The following is a 16,930-nucleotide window of genomic DNA, read 5'->3' as shown; positions in this document are numbered from 1 at the left end:
GTCTAGATGTACATGCCCCACTGCTGAATCAAGAGCCTGAAAGTTTTTTTTGTTTCTGCTTTTTGGGTCACACCCATTGTTGCACAGGGATTACTCCTGGCTCATGCACTCAGGAATTACTCCTGGCAGTGCTCAGGGGACCATATGGGATGCTGGGAATCGAACCCAGGTTGGCTGCGTGCAAGGCAAATGCCCTACCCGCTTGTACTATCACTCCAGCCCCGAGCCTGAAAGTTTGAAAAGAGAAGCAGTCCCACCAGGAAAGCAACTGCATTAGCTGTCCCGGCCTGCAGCAGGGTCCCCAGGCTGGCGTCTGGACCATACTGAGCCTTGTTTTAGAACCTGCTCACGGTGCTGTCGGGTGCTGCCTCACCCCTCGCCTTGCCCCCTGAGAATCTTTCCGCTTAGAATTCAGTGAAGTTGTCCACATGCCTGTGTGGGTGCCACCATCTCCTTCATCTTTGTGTTTTATTAGACCAGCTCCATCCATAAGGACCTTTCTCCAAATTGCTCTCAGCAACCCACGTCACTGAAAAGTTAAGACATTTTCATCTTAAAATTCAGGTTAGAAGCAGATGCATTAACTGGGCCCTTCACCTGTATCTTTTCTGTTTCTCTTTTTCTAGTCCTATCCATCAAATTACATGGAGTCCATGAAGCCCAACAAGTATGGGGTCATTTACTCCACCCCGCTGTCCGACAAGTTCTTCCAAACGCCAGAGGGCCTGGCGCACGGCATGCAGCTGGAGCCGGTGGACCTGACAGTGAACAAGCGGAGCTCGCCCCCGTCAACCGGCAGCTCACCGTCTTCGCTCAAGTTCCAGACGTCCCACCGGAGAGCCTCGCCGGGACTGAGCATGCCCTCCTCCAGCCCCCCCATGAAAAAGTACTCGCCCCCACCCCCCGGAGTGCAACCCTTTGGGGTGCCGCTGTCCATGCCTCCGGTGATGGCCGCGGCACTCTCGCGGCATGGAATCCGGAGCCCGGGGATCCTGCCGGTCATCCAGCCGGTGGTGGTCCAGCCTGTCCCCTTCATGTACACCAGCCACCTCCAGCAGCCGCTCATGGTCTCCTTGTCGGAGGAGATGGAGAATTCCAACAGCAGCATGCAAGGTGAGAGCATGCGTCTCTCCTTTCTGGGGGTCTGGGAGGGTGGGGGGAGAGGAAATAAAGCCGGGAGGGAGGTGCCTCTTTTTCTTTCCTTTTTTTTTTTTTTTATCTTTATGGGTCACATCACACCTGGTGATGCTGAGGGGTTACTCCTGGTTCTGCACTCAGGCATTACTCCGGGCAGTGTTCAGGGGACCATATGAGATGCTGATGGGGTTCTTCTCAAGAAGGAAGGACGAAAGGGCCAGGAAGATAGCACAGGGAGAATCCCAACCCAGGGCACTGCTGGGGTGCCCCAGGGGGCCTGCCGCACTGTAGAGTCAAGTAGATTCAGGTCCTGGGGCCCGGACATTGAACCAGCCATCCCAATTAGGAGTGAGGGTCCCAGGGCATTGAACCAGCCGGCCCTATTGGGAGTGAGGGTCCCAGGGCATTGAACCAGCCGGCCCGATTGGGTGTGAGGGTCCCAGGGCATTGAACCAGCCAGCCCGATTGGGTGTGAGGGCCCCAGGGCATTGAACCAGCCAGCCCGATTAGGAGTGAGGGTCTCAGGGCATTGAACCAGCAGGCCCGATTAGGAGTGATCCCAGGGACCCTGAGCACAGCTTGGGAGGTGCCCACACCACACTAATTGTTTTCTCTGCTTCTTTGGTTTTTGAGCCTCACCCAAGCTACTCCCAGCTCAGTTAGCAGTTTGGAGTCCCTCCTGGTAAGCTTGGAACCGGCAGGCTGAGGAATGAATCAGGTCTTGTGTTTACAAAGCATCTGCTGCAGCCCTGAGAGCCTCCATCCTGTATTTAAAAAAGGAGAGGACAGAGAGTGAAAGGCGTGAAAGTGCTTACCTTGCACCTGGTTCCCTGAGCCCCACCAGTAGTGATCCCTGAGCACACAGCCAGGAATAAGCTCTGAGCACTGCTGGGTGGACCCTCCTCTCCTCCCCCAAACCCAAAAACCAAAACCAAAATACTGTATTCATCAAAAAATCATTCCTTTTTTTTTTTTTAATTTTGATACTGGAAGACCTGCCAGGAATCCAACTGTCTTCCTGCTTTCTTTCCGTCCTAATTTTCAGCTTCCAAAGACTTTTAATGTCTCCATTGCAGTTTTACGTATATTAAATAAAAGGCATTTAACCCATTGGTTGTTTTTTTTGTTTGTCTGTTTTTTATCTTGGTGCTCACAGCTACTGTTAAGTTGTCTTGTTTGCTGACTGATTCTAAGCAGAAGACTGCGGGGCTAAAATAAGATAACCAAAAACCAGAAATAATCAAGTCTGGTTCTAATGTCTTAAAAAAATCTAGATGCTTTGTTCTCTGCATGCTGGGAAAAGTAGTATTCGGGAAAAGTGAGAGCACCCTAAAGGTGTTCTTCTGCTGTAATTTAACCAAAGGCTACATAGAATCTGTGTTTATTTATAGACTGAAATTGGTCAGTTGGACATAGAATAAACTTTTTCTTTCTTTCCCTTTTTTTTAAATTTTAGTACCTGTCATTGAATCATATGAGAAGCCCATATTACAGAAAAAAATTAAAATAGAACCTGGACTCGAACCACAGAGGACAGACTACTATCCTGAAGATATGTCACCCCCTCTAATGGATTCAGTTTCACCTCCACGAGCGTTGTTGCAAGAGTAAGTACTTAGGGGGCTCCTGGTATTCATACGGCTGGGTATCTTGGGACAGGGCAGATGCATAGACGTCCAACATGCAAATCGCCAAGATCACCTTGTAGCTTGTGGCAGCCGCTGGGCAAGACGGCATTTCACCACAAAAGCAGAGCATCCCGTTGCCTTAACAATCTCTTGCCTGACTGCAGTTGCATCAAGTTTGGGGTGAATTCAGTTGCTGTTTCTTCCACCTTATCACATACTGTAATTTTTTTTCCTTCCTTCCAGGCTATATATCCATAGTTTGCCCCTAATCTCAATTCCACTATAACTCGAGTTTGGTCTTCCAGATATTCCAGTTGAAGTCGTATTATAATGAGAACTTCTCCCATGGACATATCTTCTCCTTCACCACTTAACAGAGTAGTATTTGGGGCAGGAGAGACAGTGCAGTGGGGTATCCCTGGCACTGAAGGTAGCCCCTTGTGTGGCTCCAAAGCAAAACACACCAAAAAATTCTGCCTTCGAACTATCATCCAGAAGTACTGGATACTGTATTGATTGGCATCCGAGTAACAGGGCTTTAGCCCTAGCGTAATGTACCACATATAGGTTAAATAATGCCATTTATGGGATTTGCTGTCAGAGATAAACTTTGACTTGTACCAATAATACTGGTGACCATGTTGGTGGCAGCTGAGTTGACCTTTGGATTCCAACTCTGCTCTCGCCTAATGTATGGACTTGGGCTGATTAGTGAATCTTGCTACCTCCATTGCTTCTAGTTTAATTTTTTTTTTTTATGGTGATTTTTCATGTTGTGTTTGTCTTTGGTTCTGGTGCTTTTAGCATTGAATTTGTCCCCTCTTTTCTAGTACAAAGGCAACAACTATTGTCTCATTAAGGTTCCTTCCATCAGCTTCTTCGATTCCATCTTTTATCCTACCTTTCAACATTCTGCCCACCTTTCTTTTATTTTCTCCACTCCCTCTTCCTGACATCCCAATGAATCCTTTAGTGTAAGAGAAACTGTTTTCTGTAATTTTAGATATAGTCTAACTGCATCCACATTCTATCCAAGTAGGTAGAGATTATTAATGAGTTCATGTATTACTTGGCTGTTGTACCAAACAGAATAAATTGGGGGGAGGTGGGGAGGGTTTTGTACACTAGACCAGGGAGAAAACAAGTATACAAATATCACACAGGTGCATCCTCCAGAAGAGAATGTCCCCCAAATTGTTTTACATTATTATCTTCCATAGTCACTAGCCACCCTCACCCTAGGCCAAAAATCTTTCCAAGTATTATCAGAGGAATTATTCTCCTCTCCCCCCCCAAAAAAAAAGCATGTGGGAGTTAGAGCAAATGGAAAACTGCTGAGATGATTAGATAATTAGATAATTTGACTGTAATCATCCTGTTAATAGCCTCGGGGGCTGGGCAAGAACTCCAGCTTCCAGGGGGTCCTTGTTTTGCCTTCTTGCCTGTGGTTGACCTACTGCATCTGTTCGTGCTCTAAGGCAAAAGGAAAAGCCAGGAAAATGAATCAAGATGGATACATCTGATAGTCTGAATTCTGTGTGTGTGTGTGTGTGTGTGTGTGTGTGTGTGTGTGTGTGTTGGTGGCAGTGTCCCTGACCGGATCATATGTACTATGTACTATGTACTATGTACTATGTACTACGTACTGTGACTTAAGTTGACCAGCCAATGTGGTAAAAAAAGAGTTAGGAGCTAGAGAGATACTACAGGAGTTAAGGCATTTGCCTCACAAACAGCCCAATCCAAGTTCAAATCCTAGTACCCTGTGTGATTCTCCAAGCATGCTCAGAAGTGATCCCTGAGCACCGCCAGGTGTGATCCCAAAACATCCCCACAAAACCAAAATAAAGTCAAGTTAACCCACACAGGGGCATATAGATCCAGATATTCCCGAATCTCGATGGCCATGAAATCCAGCATAAAATATGACTGGAGAAAGATATTTAAAGTCAGCACTCTTATTTTTTCCACTTTCCTTTCATTAGGTTATTTTAATTTTCCCGAGCTCTGCGGCTTTCATGATTAATCAGCTTATTTTAATGCCGACTTAAAAAATGTAGCCTGCCTCTCAAAAAATTGAACAAAATGAGCCACAGTTAGTTTGTTGCTCTTCCAAGTCATGCTCTCACAGATGTAATTAAGTCATGTCTGGGAGCTCGCCCAGTAGCGGCCCACATAGGAAACCAGCTCGCCAGGAAAGAATCACTTGAAACCCAGTTTCAAGCGCCCAGTCCCCTTGTGATGAGGCAGCCTTGATAATATTTGCTTTCAGAAAACCCTCCCTTTCCAGAGATAGGCTTTAAGACACAGCTTTAATATCCTTTTGTATGTCACTGTGTGTTTGTCTGTTTTACTGGGGGGTGTGGGGAGTGTGTGAGTTTTGCCAGCTCTGGAACCCTGGGCATCCCACATACCAGGCCTGTGCCCCTAGAATTATTTTTCAGAATACTCCTATGTTGATCCAAACTCTTCTGTTAAATTTTTGTTGGTTTGATTTGTTTTGGGGTCCTATCCAGTGGTGCTTAGGGCTTACCCTGGTTCTACACTCAGGGATCACACATGGTGTGCTCAGGGGACCATATGGGGTTCAGGTTGGCCTTGTGCTAAGGCTTGCACCCTACCTCTGTACTATCTCTCCAGTCCAATCTTCTGTTATTTAGGTGAAAGAACTCTAGGATCAAAGCTGGAAGATGCAATTTCCCCCACGTAGTTGCGTGTGTGATTTTTGTCTTATCTCAGAGGGGGATTAGGGACTCCAAACCACCGCCAGATACATTTCACACTTCTGGGTGGTTCTGATGCCTCGATCATAATGATCCCAAACAAACAGTTCTCCCTGCAGCCTGCCCCAGCCCCTGACATTTGCAAGCCGGAGCTGCTTCATGCACTCCAGAGGAGTTCACCTTTCCACAGGGGGACCCCTCTGTGGAAGAAGAGATGTTGGCCTGGTGCTGAGCCAGATGCTCTGAGAGGAACAGCTGTGGGCCGAAGGTGCTCATGGGTCTCTGGGCCCTGGGAGGGGGACGTGCTTCATTGAAGAATCCATCCTGGTCTCTAGTGCTTTGTGTACTCGCTGACAAGCTACCCCTGAGAGAAGATGACCACCCCCATTTTACAGAGGGGAAACTGAGGCACAGAGAGGCCATCTGAGAGACAGAGGACCTGGCAGTGAGAGTGTTGGGAATTAACAGCCCTGGCGAGCCCCTTCCTGGACAGAACAGAAGAGGCCCACTGGGGGAAAATGGCATAGACACTTAACCATCCCAGCCCGTGAGTCTGCTCGTTTCGAGAGACTTCCCGGGTCATCGGACTGCTCCCAGGAGCCCAGAGGCTCAGTTAAATATCACATCAGCCAGACCTCATCATTTAACCTTGCTCGTTCCAGTGCACCTTCCCTGAAGTTCTCTGAAATGTAAAGGAAGCACATTCAATCGATGGCATTCAGGTTGAAAATTAAAAATAAGCTGAGAACTGTTTTATAGCACCTCTTCATAGCCTCTTGTGTTCCCTGCTCATCTGTATTTAGACCTACACACACGTGTGTAAGTCCTTGGGTGTACTGTTCCCCCAAGCGGGGGTTCGTAGCCACTTTTCCTTTACCAAAACTTGGTGATTTTATTTATCTGTATCTCCCTACTATGTCTTAAGATAGAAAGCTGAAGTAATTCTTAAAACTGACAGCTTTCTTTTCTAATACTAAGCTAAGAAATGCGTCAGATCATTTAAAATAACCTCTTGGGGGTCGGAGCAGTACAACAGGCGGAGGCATTTGCCTTGCTTGCAACCGATATGGGCTCAGTCCCCAGCACCCCAATGGTCCCCGAGCACTCCAGGAGTGATCCCTGAGCACAGAGTCAGGAGTAAGCCCTAAACACCACCAGTGTGTTCCCTAAATCATAAGCAAAACAATCTTTTGTCTTCACAGTAGTCATTCCTTAGCCCCCCCCCCCCCCCCACACCCGTGTGCTGGGAAACAAGTCCAGGCCCCAGACATGCTGAACTGCAGCCAGTTCAGAGACATAAATTAAGCCTGGGGGGTGGGAGGGAGGGCAGTGAGAACAGCTTCAGTTCAAGGACTGCATTGTTGTATTTAGTTTTTTTACACTCAAAACTTCAGCCACATCAATTTCCTTCCTGGGAAGTCTCCTTTCTTCCACACTCGTACAAGATAGCATCTTTGAGATTTGGACTTTTTTATTTTTTGCATTTTGGGTCACACCTGGCGATGCACAGGGCTCCGCACTCAGGAATCACCCCTGGCAGTGCTCTGAGGACCACATGGGATGCTGGGAATCAAACCTGTGTTGGCCGCATGCAAGGCAAACGCCCTACCTGCTGTGCTATTGCTCCAGCTCCCAGATCTGGACTCTTTTAAAGTCTCCAACTTCGCCAAGGAAGCCAGCCTGACTCTCCCTTTTCTCCCCGCCCTGCCCCCAGAAGACTGTGTAGATCCTGGAATGTGGATGTAGGTGAAAGAGCGAGCAGGACAAGGTACCACCAGGCGCCTGCCTCTGTGGGTCAGTGTGAGGGAACCCCTGCACCCCAAGACGCCTCCTAGCACTCTGCTGGATTCCTCTTGCAGCAGCAATAATGGGAACAGCAGCAGTTTGATTCTGCCAAACAGTGATGCCAGCATTTAGGGCTGAGAGAGATACCCAGGACCGAAAGGTTTTGTAGGAATTGGCGCATGCCTGCCATGTCTGCAGGCCAAGGAACATACCCAGCATGGCAAGAAGGGTGGGGGAGGGGGGGAGATTCCAGCTGAATGTCAGGGCAAAAATACTGGTTGCTGAGATTTAAGGATTTGACCGTTAGGGCCAGGGAGGTGGCTCGTGGCAGGCCCTCTCGCCTTGCATATGGGAGCCTTGTTGCAGTTCCCAGCACCTCAGAAATAAAAAGGTGACCAGAGGAGTAGCACAGGGGTATAAATCACTTGCCTTGCACACAGCTGATCCAGTGTCCCCTGCTAACCCCAACTTGCTTACCAGCACATATGTGCTGTCCTGAGCTCTGCCAAGAGTGATCCCTGAGCAGAGACAGAAGTAAACCCTGAGAACAGCTCAGTGTGCATAGTCCCTCCTGCCACACCCTTCAAAACAGTGAGGAGCTTGACCTTTTCATTTCACCAAGAACAGTAGAGCCGCTTGGGTAAGGAAAAGGGTGCATAGTATTTCACATTGTCCCCACAGGATCACAGCGTTCTCGGACCAGGCCAGTGGGTACTGATGAGTAACTGCCCTGGTCCTCCCTCCTACTCTATTTTAGGTCAGGCCCTTCTCACTGCTCTGCCTTATCCCCATGTCTGTCTCCCCAAGTGTGAACTTCTTGAGGAGCAGAGACCCCATTTTTTTGTTGGCTTTTTTTTAGTCACACCCAGCAATGCACAGGGGTTACTCCTGGCTCTGCACTCAGGAATCACTCCTGGCGGTGCTCAGGGGATGCTAGGAATCGAACCCAGGTCGGCCGTGTGCAAGGCAAACGCCCTACACACTGCTATCGCTCCAGCCCCAATGGAGCCCCATTTTCTTGCATCCCCAGGTCCCAGTGCTGAACCCAGAGCCTGGCTCCTGATACATCCGTGCTCCCTCCTGGCTCATGGACTGACTCTCACAGCATGGACTGATCCACTCATTTCCTCTGGTTTCTCCTGCTGGGTTCTCTCTGGTGTGTTTGACGCTTTCGGTTGACGGAGGAGCAGTGAGGTGCCCTGGCATTTAACAGGCTCTGCTTCCCGTTGGCTTCCCTAGGAATCATCCTTCGGTCATTGTGCAGCCCGGGAAGAGACCGCTACCTGTGGAATCGCCCGACACGCAAAGGAAGCGGAGGATACACCGATGCGACTATGAGGGATGCAACAAAGTGTACACGAAAAGTTCTCACTTGAAAGCACACAGAAGGACACACACAGGTAATGGCACGTTCCCGACTCCTTCCAGCTTCCTGTCCCAGAAATGGTGCTAAGCAGCTGAGGAGAGGGCTCAGCGGACCCACCACACACTTTGCATGCATGAGGCCCTGGGTTCCATCCCTGGTACCACGTCATTCACCCCAGCACCATCTGGAGCGATCCCCATGAATGCTGAGCCGGAAGTAGCTCCTGAGAACCGTCAGGTGTGGCTCAAAAACAAAGTGGGGTTGTTCGTGTATTTTTCTAATAAGTTATATTCGAGGTTTGTCCTCCCCCATCTCTACTCCCACTCAATCACTTGTAATTATGCCCGCGAGGGTGTGAGAGCTAGCATAGCAGAGACCCTGGCTCTGGATGGATGACCTCAGAATGCAGGCTAAGAGTCATTCTATCTTACCACCACCCAGAGAGGGGGAAATTGTTGGAATTGATCAGGTTTAGGTGGCAGAGAGGGATTGAGGTAACACTGGACTGCACAGACCCAGTAGCTTCTGGCTGGTCATATTGCTGCAGAGAGAAGCTACTTCAGGGCGGCTCCCAGTGGCCAGGGCCAAGGTCTTTGTTTTGTTTTTGTTTGGGGGTCAGACCCAGTGGCACTCAGGGGTTGCTCTTGGCTCTGCACTCAGGAATCAATTCCTGGCAGGCACAGGAATTGAACCTGGGCTGGCTGTGGGCAAGGCAGGTGCCCTACTCGCTGTACTATTTCTCTAGCCCCAAAGCCAAATCTGTTCTTAGGAGCACCCTAGGGCACTAAGGGAAATGTCTTCATCCTGCAACCTGAGGTCAGTATAATACTATTTGGAAAAAAATAAGACCGGGGAAAAATGCTTTTTTTAGCATTTGTATTTAGTACAGCAAAGCCTGTGATTACAGATTCCAAATATCTCACTGGAATTGGACTTTTTTTGGAAAAGCGGCTATGTACCCTTGTTTGTGGGGATGGTACATCTGGCAGGCACAGGAGACCGTATGGGGTGCCAAGGATTGCACCTGGGTCAGCCTTGTGCAAGAGAGGCTTCCTATGCACTGTACTGTGCTCTAGCACAGTACAGTGGATAGGAAGGTTGGTTAAAGGGGCATTGACTGGTTTTCCTTGATTAGGCATTAAAGCAGGTGAAACAGCCATGGTTGTCCCATGGAAAACACCTTCTTACTACCCGTCCCTGTCCCTCCCACCCTCTTCTGCTCTTACCTGGCCATTACTGGGTGCCCATTGGGAGTGAGTGTGGGAGCTGGGCTTCTGAAAAAATGGCGAGGAATTGCTCTGGTTAGGGTGCTCCTGAGTAAAAGCCCGATACCTCAGCCTGCTTGCAGTTTGTGGACCCAAAGATCAGACATTGACATACTGATAGATATTTCATCAGAGAGCTTCCTGTTTTTAGACAACTACTGCTTAGAGTAAGAAAACCTCACAGACTTCTATTTGCACTCCTCATCACGTTACTAGTTTTCGCTGCATGGAAGTAAGCAACTGAGTTACTGAGTTGAAGACGGAGGTTATTCAAATCAGGGTGACCAAGGGCTTTGCAGACTTTCTAACCAGGCTACTGAGGGCAAAGCAAATTTAGCTAGCTCTCCTTGGCGTGGGTTTCAGTGGCTTCATGCCTTTGGAACTTTCTGGTTCTTTTGTTTTGGGGATCATACCTGGCAGTGCTCGGGGAATCATCTGGTGCCTCGGCTCGAACCTGGGCCTCTTGTATGCAAAACTCTGTTTTTAAGAACTCTTAAAAGCCTTCCTGTGTTTCAAGAGTTATTGACTTATAAAAATGAATTCACTTTCTCTTGCTAGCTTTGGCGTATGTACTATTATTGAGGGGTGATGGAATGAAAATGTCTTGGAAATAACATTTTCAGTAAAAACCTGAGCTTGGGGGAAGGGGGGAGATGTTTCCAAGGATGTGGGAGCCCCTGGCTTGGGCCTCCCAGACACCTCCAGGTTGAGGCTCCCTCACCATCTCTCCTGCAAAAGAGGTTTTGCCTCAAAATCCTTAACTGTCTTTACTTCCTGCTAGCCGTTTGCTCTCCAGAAGAAATCAACTCTCTCCATTTCTCACCTTCTGTCGCAGGAGAAAAACCGTACAAGTGTACATGGGAAGGTTGCACGTGGAAGTTTGCTCGGTCCGATGAACTGACAAGACATTTCCGGAAACACACTGGTATCAAACCTTTCCAGTGTCCAGACTGTGACCGTAGCTTCTCTCGCTCAGACCACCTTGCCCTGCACAGGAAGCGCCACATGCTGGTGTGAAGACCCCCCTCGTCGTCTCCCGCGCCCACCTTCTCGGGGCTGCCACGTGCCCGGCTCCCTCACTGTCTTCCTTCCCATTCTCGAACGCATTTTTTACATGTACATTTTCCTTTGATTCAGCTGGCCTGAATCTCTGAATTTCTATCATCAAACCTCCACATGGTCAGTAGTAGAGCTTTTCTCGTCCTCCCTCTCCTTACCACGGGTCAGACCTAAAGAATGTGAACACTTTTTTTTTTTCTTTTTTTCCGGGGATGCTAAGCAAACCCTTCTTAGAGATACATTTAATGTAATGAGAACAAGGGAACATGTCAGCTCACATTATCTATTGTCAGTTTCTCCGTGTATTCCTTGAAATAACATCAAAAAGTAAATGTATTAGAAATACAGTATCCAGCCTGCTAGTCCTTGCCAGAGACACACATACCTCCAAGCCCTGGGATCATGTTTTGTGCTCGCGACAGTTAGAAGTGGGGCCACCCCTTTCCCAGCCTTGCTTTGTGACCTTTGTGTCCATCAATTTTAGGGACAGAGGCTGTCCCTGGAGGAAGAGCAAAGGGGGCTTTGAGCAGAGGAGGAATCAGCCTCTGTTCCTATTGGTCCCAGGCCTGGGTTTTTGTGGGAGCATCGTTGGGACTGTGTGGTGCATTCCCTGGGCTTTTGTGTCTGCATGGTCAGCTTTGCAGAATGTCACGGCCAAGCCAAATCCACGCACCTGTTCCCATTCCTAGGGTAACCTTCACGTGGACGGTCAAGTATTGATAGTAGGGATGTCACAAAAATACCCACCCAGTAATAGTTAAAAAGAAAGAAAAATCTTTGGGGTGACAATATGGATGGCCTTTTTTTTTGACCTAAACTACTTATATACAGGGTTTTGTTTTTTTGTTTTGTTCTTTGGCAAACCGAAGCTCTGGTTGTTGTATTCTGTCATATCGATGACACAGCTTTTAGACAAACACTCGTCCCCATGAGCTCCAAGGTTCCAAATTGGCTCTCATCCGTGTTCATGCACACACATGACCACCTTCCCATGCTTTAGTCAATGCGTCCAATGGAAGGCCCAAGTGACACTGTCTGTAAATATAGCTAGTTGTTGAAGCACACCAACTTTTATTGGGGGTGGGGGGGGACCGATTTCCAAAAAATAGAGGAAAAACATAATTCAGGGATTCCTAACGTAGCTCAAAATGCCCCATTTGCTATTGGAGCTTGTCATCTCCTCACTATCAAGTTTCCTGTCTGAAGAACAAACTGAAAATGACTCCTGTTCAGGTTGAAAATAGAGAGCACCGTTATTGGGAGGAAGTTTTTCAAAAGCAGGCTTTTGAGCACCATAGTCTAAATGCCCGTGAGATATACTCCACACGCCTAAAAGCCATTGGTGTCAGATTTGAAGAAAGTGGGCCACGGTGGTCAAACATGGGTCCATAGAACCAAACGCGCCTTCATCATCCCTCGATAAAAGATGGAGAAAGGAGAGTGGAATCCTGAAGATTCATCCCAGCTGCAAATCAGGATCCCACCCAGTCTTACCTGGGAGGAATACATTGCTTTATTGTTTATAAAAACACCGGTGCATGAGTTACTTGGGAGGCCTGCAAATCGTGTGGGGAGCTGACTTGGATGGCGCCATGCTCATAAAAGGAATTGTTGGGACTTCACCTGTGACCAGCCCTCTGAACCAACAGAGGGAAGGTAGCTGAGACATGCAAAGTGATGTGTTACCTTGGCACTTGGTTTGGTTTGATTTGTAAGCACTGCAAAATTTGTATAGAAGATTAAAACATACTAATTGGGCTTTATTTTTTCTTCATCTTTTGCAACTAGAACATGACTTGAGGGATAAAAATGGCTCTTGGAAAAGTGGGTACTGGTCTGTCTTATAAATGTTTAGTCACATTCCTGCCAGGGCATTTATTTCTTGAAATAGTCCTTCCATAACACACTGAAGAATTCAGTTGGAAAGCAAGGAATGTTTGTGTTGATAGAGCTTAACCCGTTTATGTGTTTCCAACCCAGAGAAAAGGTGAAAAAGGTGGGGGAGAGGGAGGGGACAAGAAAGGGTAGAGTTGATCTTTAAATAGTTAGCTTGGAGTTTTGAGTCCAATTAATAGAAAACTCAATGGGTTTCTCATGAAATTTGATGTGTCTGCTATGGCATATGAAATTTTTGTTCAAAGGAGGAAGCAGATTCCTGCAGAGGCTGTATCATGTGGCTTAGATGACATTGCTTAGATTCTGTTAGAAGTTCATTAACAAAGATCCATTATAACTCTGAAAGGAAATCTGCAGAGGCCATTCTCTATTCTCATGCTGGTTTGTGTACTTTAGTTACCAATTGGCTCTTATCCAAATGTCTTTATACATATAAATATATATATATATTTGTATTTACTATGATAGTTGAGAAATTTAGTCTCTTAGTCCTTTTTAGCTGTTAATGTGGAAGACCTCAAATACAAGATGCCCTTAAAATGTGTGGTTTTAATGATGTGCCATGTTACTATCAATGGTGATTTTTCTCATTGCAATATTTTGAATCGATAAGAATGTTTTATACACATGAAGTTATAGTGTTGTACAAATTCTGTTTAAGAGAATTTCTTCTATGGTGATCCAGGTGTCATCTTGGGAAAGAAGTCAGAAAAATTAAATCTGAAATCCATCCTGTCTTAGAGTTCTAAATGTGAATCTCTACCATAAATGGGCATTAACATTCTAAATCACTTCGTTTTGAGAATGTCTTAGCAGCATAGTGATGTTCAACTAAGGAAATGCTAAATACTCAGATGTTTCGAGGACCTTGGAACAGATTTACAGGGGAACTATCTATGTATGTATATTCTATTTTATTAAGCGCCCGTCTGCACTATCAGTGTTGCACTAATGTGGAATTTGAAAGACCATATTGCAGATCCTGTATACCTGCACATTCTGCCTGGCTAGATTGTTTTAACGACAGTCTCAGAGATCTAAGGTTTTAAATCATCTGCTTTGGAAATACAGTCTTGAAGGAACTGCTGTCATACATGAAATGGCTCAGAGTTGTCTTTATTCTCTTCTTGGTCAAGGTTAACAATTTCTAAATGATTGCAAATTCACTTAAGAAATAATACATTTACAAAGCCATTTTTACATGCATTAAATGAGGGCTACAACAATATTGTTTTACAAATACTAGCACTTTTTTTTTTGTTTTTTGCTGTTATGTACTTAGTCTTAGAGGGTCAAAATAATCTTTCTGCTTAGCATCTCTTAAACCATGCCTGCAAGTATAGCAGGATTATTACATTTACAGTACTTTAATACTTGTATAAACTATGCAGAAATTTTTAATAAAGTGTAATATATTTTATAAGCTAATAAGACTGAATGGGTAAAGGTTTTTAGCATGCATTAGTATACTTGCAAATACTGAAACATTTTGGTAATCTTTCTTACTAAAGATGTGAATGTTTAACGTACCTTCTCTGTTTCTACTCTGTAGTCCAATGGGAATTCAGTAATGACATTTTGTCATGTCAAACTGTGAACATAAATTTGTACTGTACAGTCCTCATATACTATATACAGTATGCAATATATGTATTATATACTTGTTAATAAAACCATCAGAATATTAAGTGTGATCATGTGATTACTATATGCAGTGATCACTGGGAACAGAGCAAATAGCCAGTAACATGTAGGAGACCATATTAAGAAAATTCACTTAAGTCACTAATTGAAAGTCATCTACTAATAGGAAGAAAAACCTAGCTGGAAAAAATTCCTAAGTGACATACAACAAATATGTGTTATGATCCCACCTGCCTCCAAAAAATATTTTCATTGAATTAAGAGATGTATGTGTAATATTTCCAGTAAGCTTTCAATACGATACAAATCAGAATTGCAGCCACAGATAGATAACTTTGGCCAAGTAAATCTGGGTAAACAGTTGTTTCTCAAGCCTTGAGTAAGCCACATCCATGGACAATACTGTGAGTGCCAGCAACACCACTGAGTGAAGGTGTCTGGTTGGGGTTTAGTGTTCTTTCTCTGAAATCAAAGGCAATAGCCTCTCTCCTACCAAACGTAACTGGATGGAAGGTCCTGGCTTGCTGGACCTCACCACTTCCTTCAGGATGCCTTTTGAATGGACCTTGAGCAAAATGGCTAGCTGGTACCTTATCACATGACTTGCTTTGATAGCTGATGAGTGGAAGAAGGTCTGGAGAAGATGAAGTCAGCCTTTGCAGTAGTCCAGTTGTCTTCTCCAGGTTGGAATATACAAATGTCTATTTTACTGTAGGCTTCAAGGGTCTGATATGTGACTTGAACTATTGGCTTGGATTAGTTCGGATGGTTGGCTATACTCCCACTCTACTTCATAGACGGGTAAGATGACATGAGCTGAGTTCAAACCAGACCATTCCTGGGATAGTACAGGGACTTGATGCTTGCCTTACACTCAGCAGATCCCAGTTCCATCCCTGGCATGCATATGGTCCACTGAGCATAAGGCATAGGAGTGGTGAGCTAGGTGTGACATGCCATCTCTTCCCACAAAAAAAAAAAAAAAAACCGTTCTAAGGACATACTAGAGTAAAGCTGGATTTTCCTTGGGAATTATCAGAATGGAAACAATTGTAGATTTCATGAGGAACTTTATTCTTTGAGTAATAGTTGAAGATACAGTGTTGGAATGTGCACACATATACTATGTAATTATTGTCCATATTTCAGATGCTGCCCAGTGAGAGAACCAGGAGGCTTTTGGGGGGAAAGTTACCAGTTTCAGTCAGTCTTAACAAGATTTTATTGCATCATTGTCATCACCGCATAATAGTTGCTTCCTGGTTTGTTTGATTTTTTTTCCAGTCCAAAAGTTGGTCTGTCACTTCTAGAATAATGTTTCACATCATGATCACATCTCACTTTTGGCAGGGGGAACAAAATCTACGACATTCATACAGTGAAATAAGGTAAAAGATGGTTGTCTCATTATAGATAAGAATATATACGAGATTGAGATGGTAGTGAAGGCATATAGATACAGAATAGACCTATAGATATCTATAGATATCTATATTAACTTAGATATCTATATTAACTTCTATTGACTTATTAACATCAACTTGGAGACCAGTATGGCCTGTGGAAATGCAAGAAGCAACAAATTGCTCTTCAAGGCTGTGTTCATTTTAAGATGTAAACCTTTTGCACCTCTTTTTTGTCTAAGACAGTATCTGGGTTAAGGCACTTGCACACAGCTGACCCTGGTTTGAATTCCCAATAGTACATATAGTACCCAAGCACCTCCAGGAGTGATTGCTGAGCACAGGAAGGAATGCTTTGTGAACACAGCTGGGTGTGGCCAAACCCAACCACCAAACCCCTAGAAAATTCCTTGGGAAGAGGGGCTTAGTTCTCCCTGTTGAGTTTATTGCTTTGAGTGTTTCTCATTATCTGGCATTGCTTTCCTTGTGGGAACCCTGACTTGCCTAGATTATGCTTCCTGATTGATGACAGCATTGGCTCACTCAACTACAGCGGCTGAGAAGTCATATGATCTGCTGTTGGCAAGCTAGAGGCCCAGAAAAATCAACAGTGTGTTCTTATCTGAGTCCAAAGATGAAGAACCAGGGACACTAATGGTGTAAATCCTACCTAGTCCAAGGTCTGGAGAAGATCCATGTTCCAACTCAACTACTCAGGCAGAAAACAAAAAGGTTGAGTTTTTCCTTCCGCTTTGTGTTCTGTGAATTGAATGATGCCCACTGGTTGTCGGGAGCACCATCAACTGAGTTCACTGATTCAAATGCTGGTTTCATCCAAAAACTCCCTCACAGACACTCCCAGAAATAATGCACAGTCCGGGCACAGGGTGGCTCAAAGAGGTTGATATAGATAATTGCAGCATGGGGATACTATCCGCCTAAACCTGACTTGCATCTGAAGATCCCTGGGAGAAGAAGCCTTTAAGGACCTTCAGGGTTTGTCAATCTGCTCCAGTCTGCTTCC

General features: G+C 45.6%; 1 protein-coding gene across 1 annotated transcript in view; it reads left to right on the top strand.

Moving 5' to 3' along the window:
* The window catches only part of KLF3 (KLF transcription factor 3), a 35,857-nt gene extending 21,304 nt beyond the window's left edge, over nt 1-14,553 (top strand). Inside the window, exons 4-7 of the mRNA XM_056125531.1 lie at nt 627-1,113; nt 2,594-2,744; nt 8,513-8,673; nt 10,740-14,553. Coding sequence (XP_055981506.1) covers nt 627-1,113; nt 2,594-2,744; nt 8,513-8,673; nt 10,740-10,921 — 981 coding nt within the window. The 3' untranslated portion in view covers nt 10,922-14,553. The remainder of the gene's footprint in view (nt 1-626; nt 1,114-2,593; nt 2,745-8,512; nt 8,674-10,739) is intronic.
* Nucleotides 14,554-16,930: the final 2,377 nt, after the last annotated feature.

Source organism: Sorex fumeus, unplaced genomic scaffold (genome assembly GCF_029834395.1).
Source record: "Sorex fumeus unplaced genomic scaffold, SorFum_2.1 ptg000055l, whole genome shotgun sequence".
In the NCBI taxonomy this organism is placed as follows: Eukaryota; Metazoa; Chordata; class Mammalia; order Eulipotyphla; family Soricidae; genus Sorex; species Sorex fumeus.
Note: the sequence above shows the minus strand (reverse complement) of the source record. Positions and strands in the feature narration are given on the sequence as shown.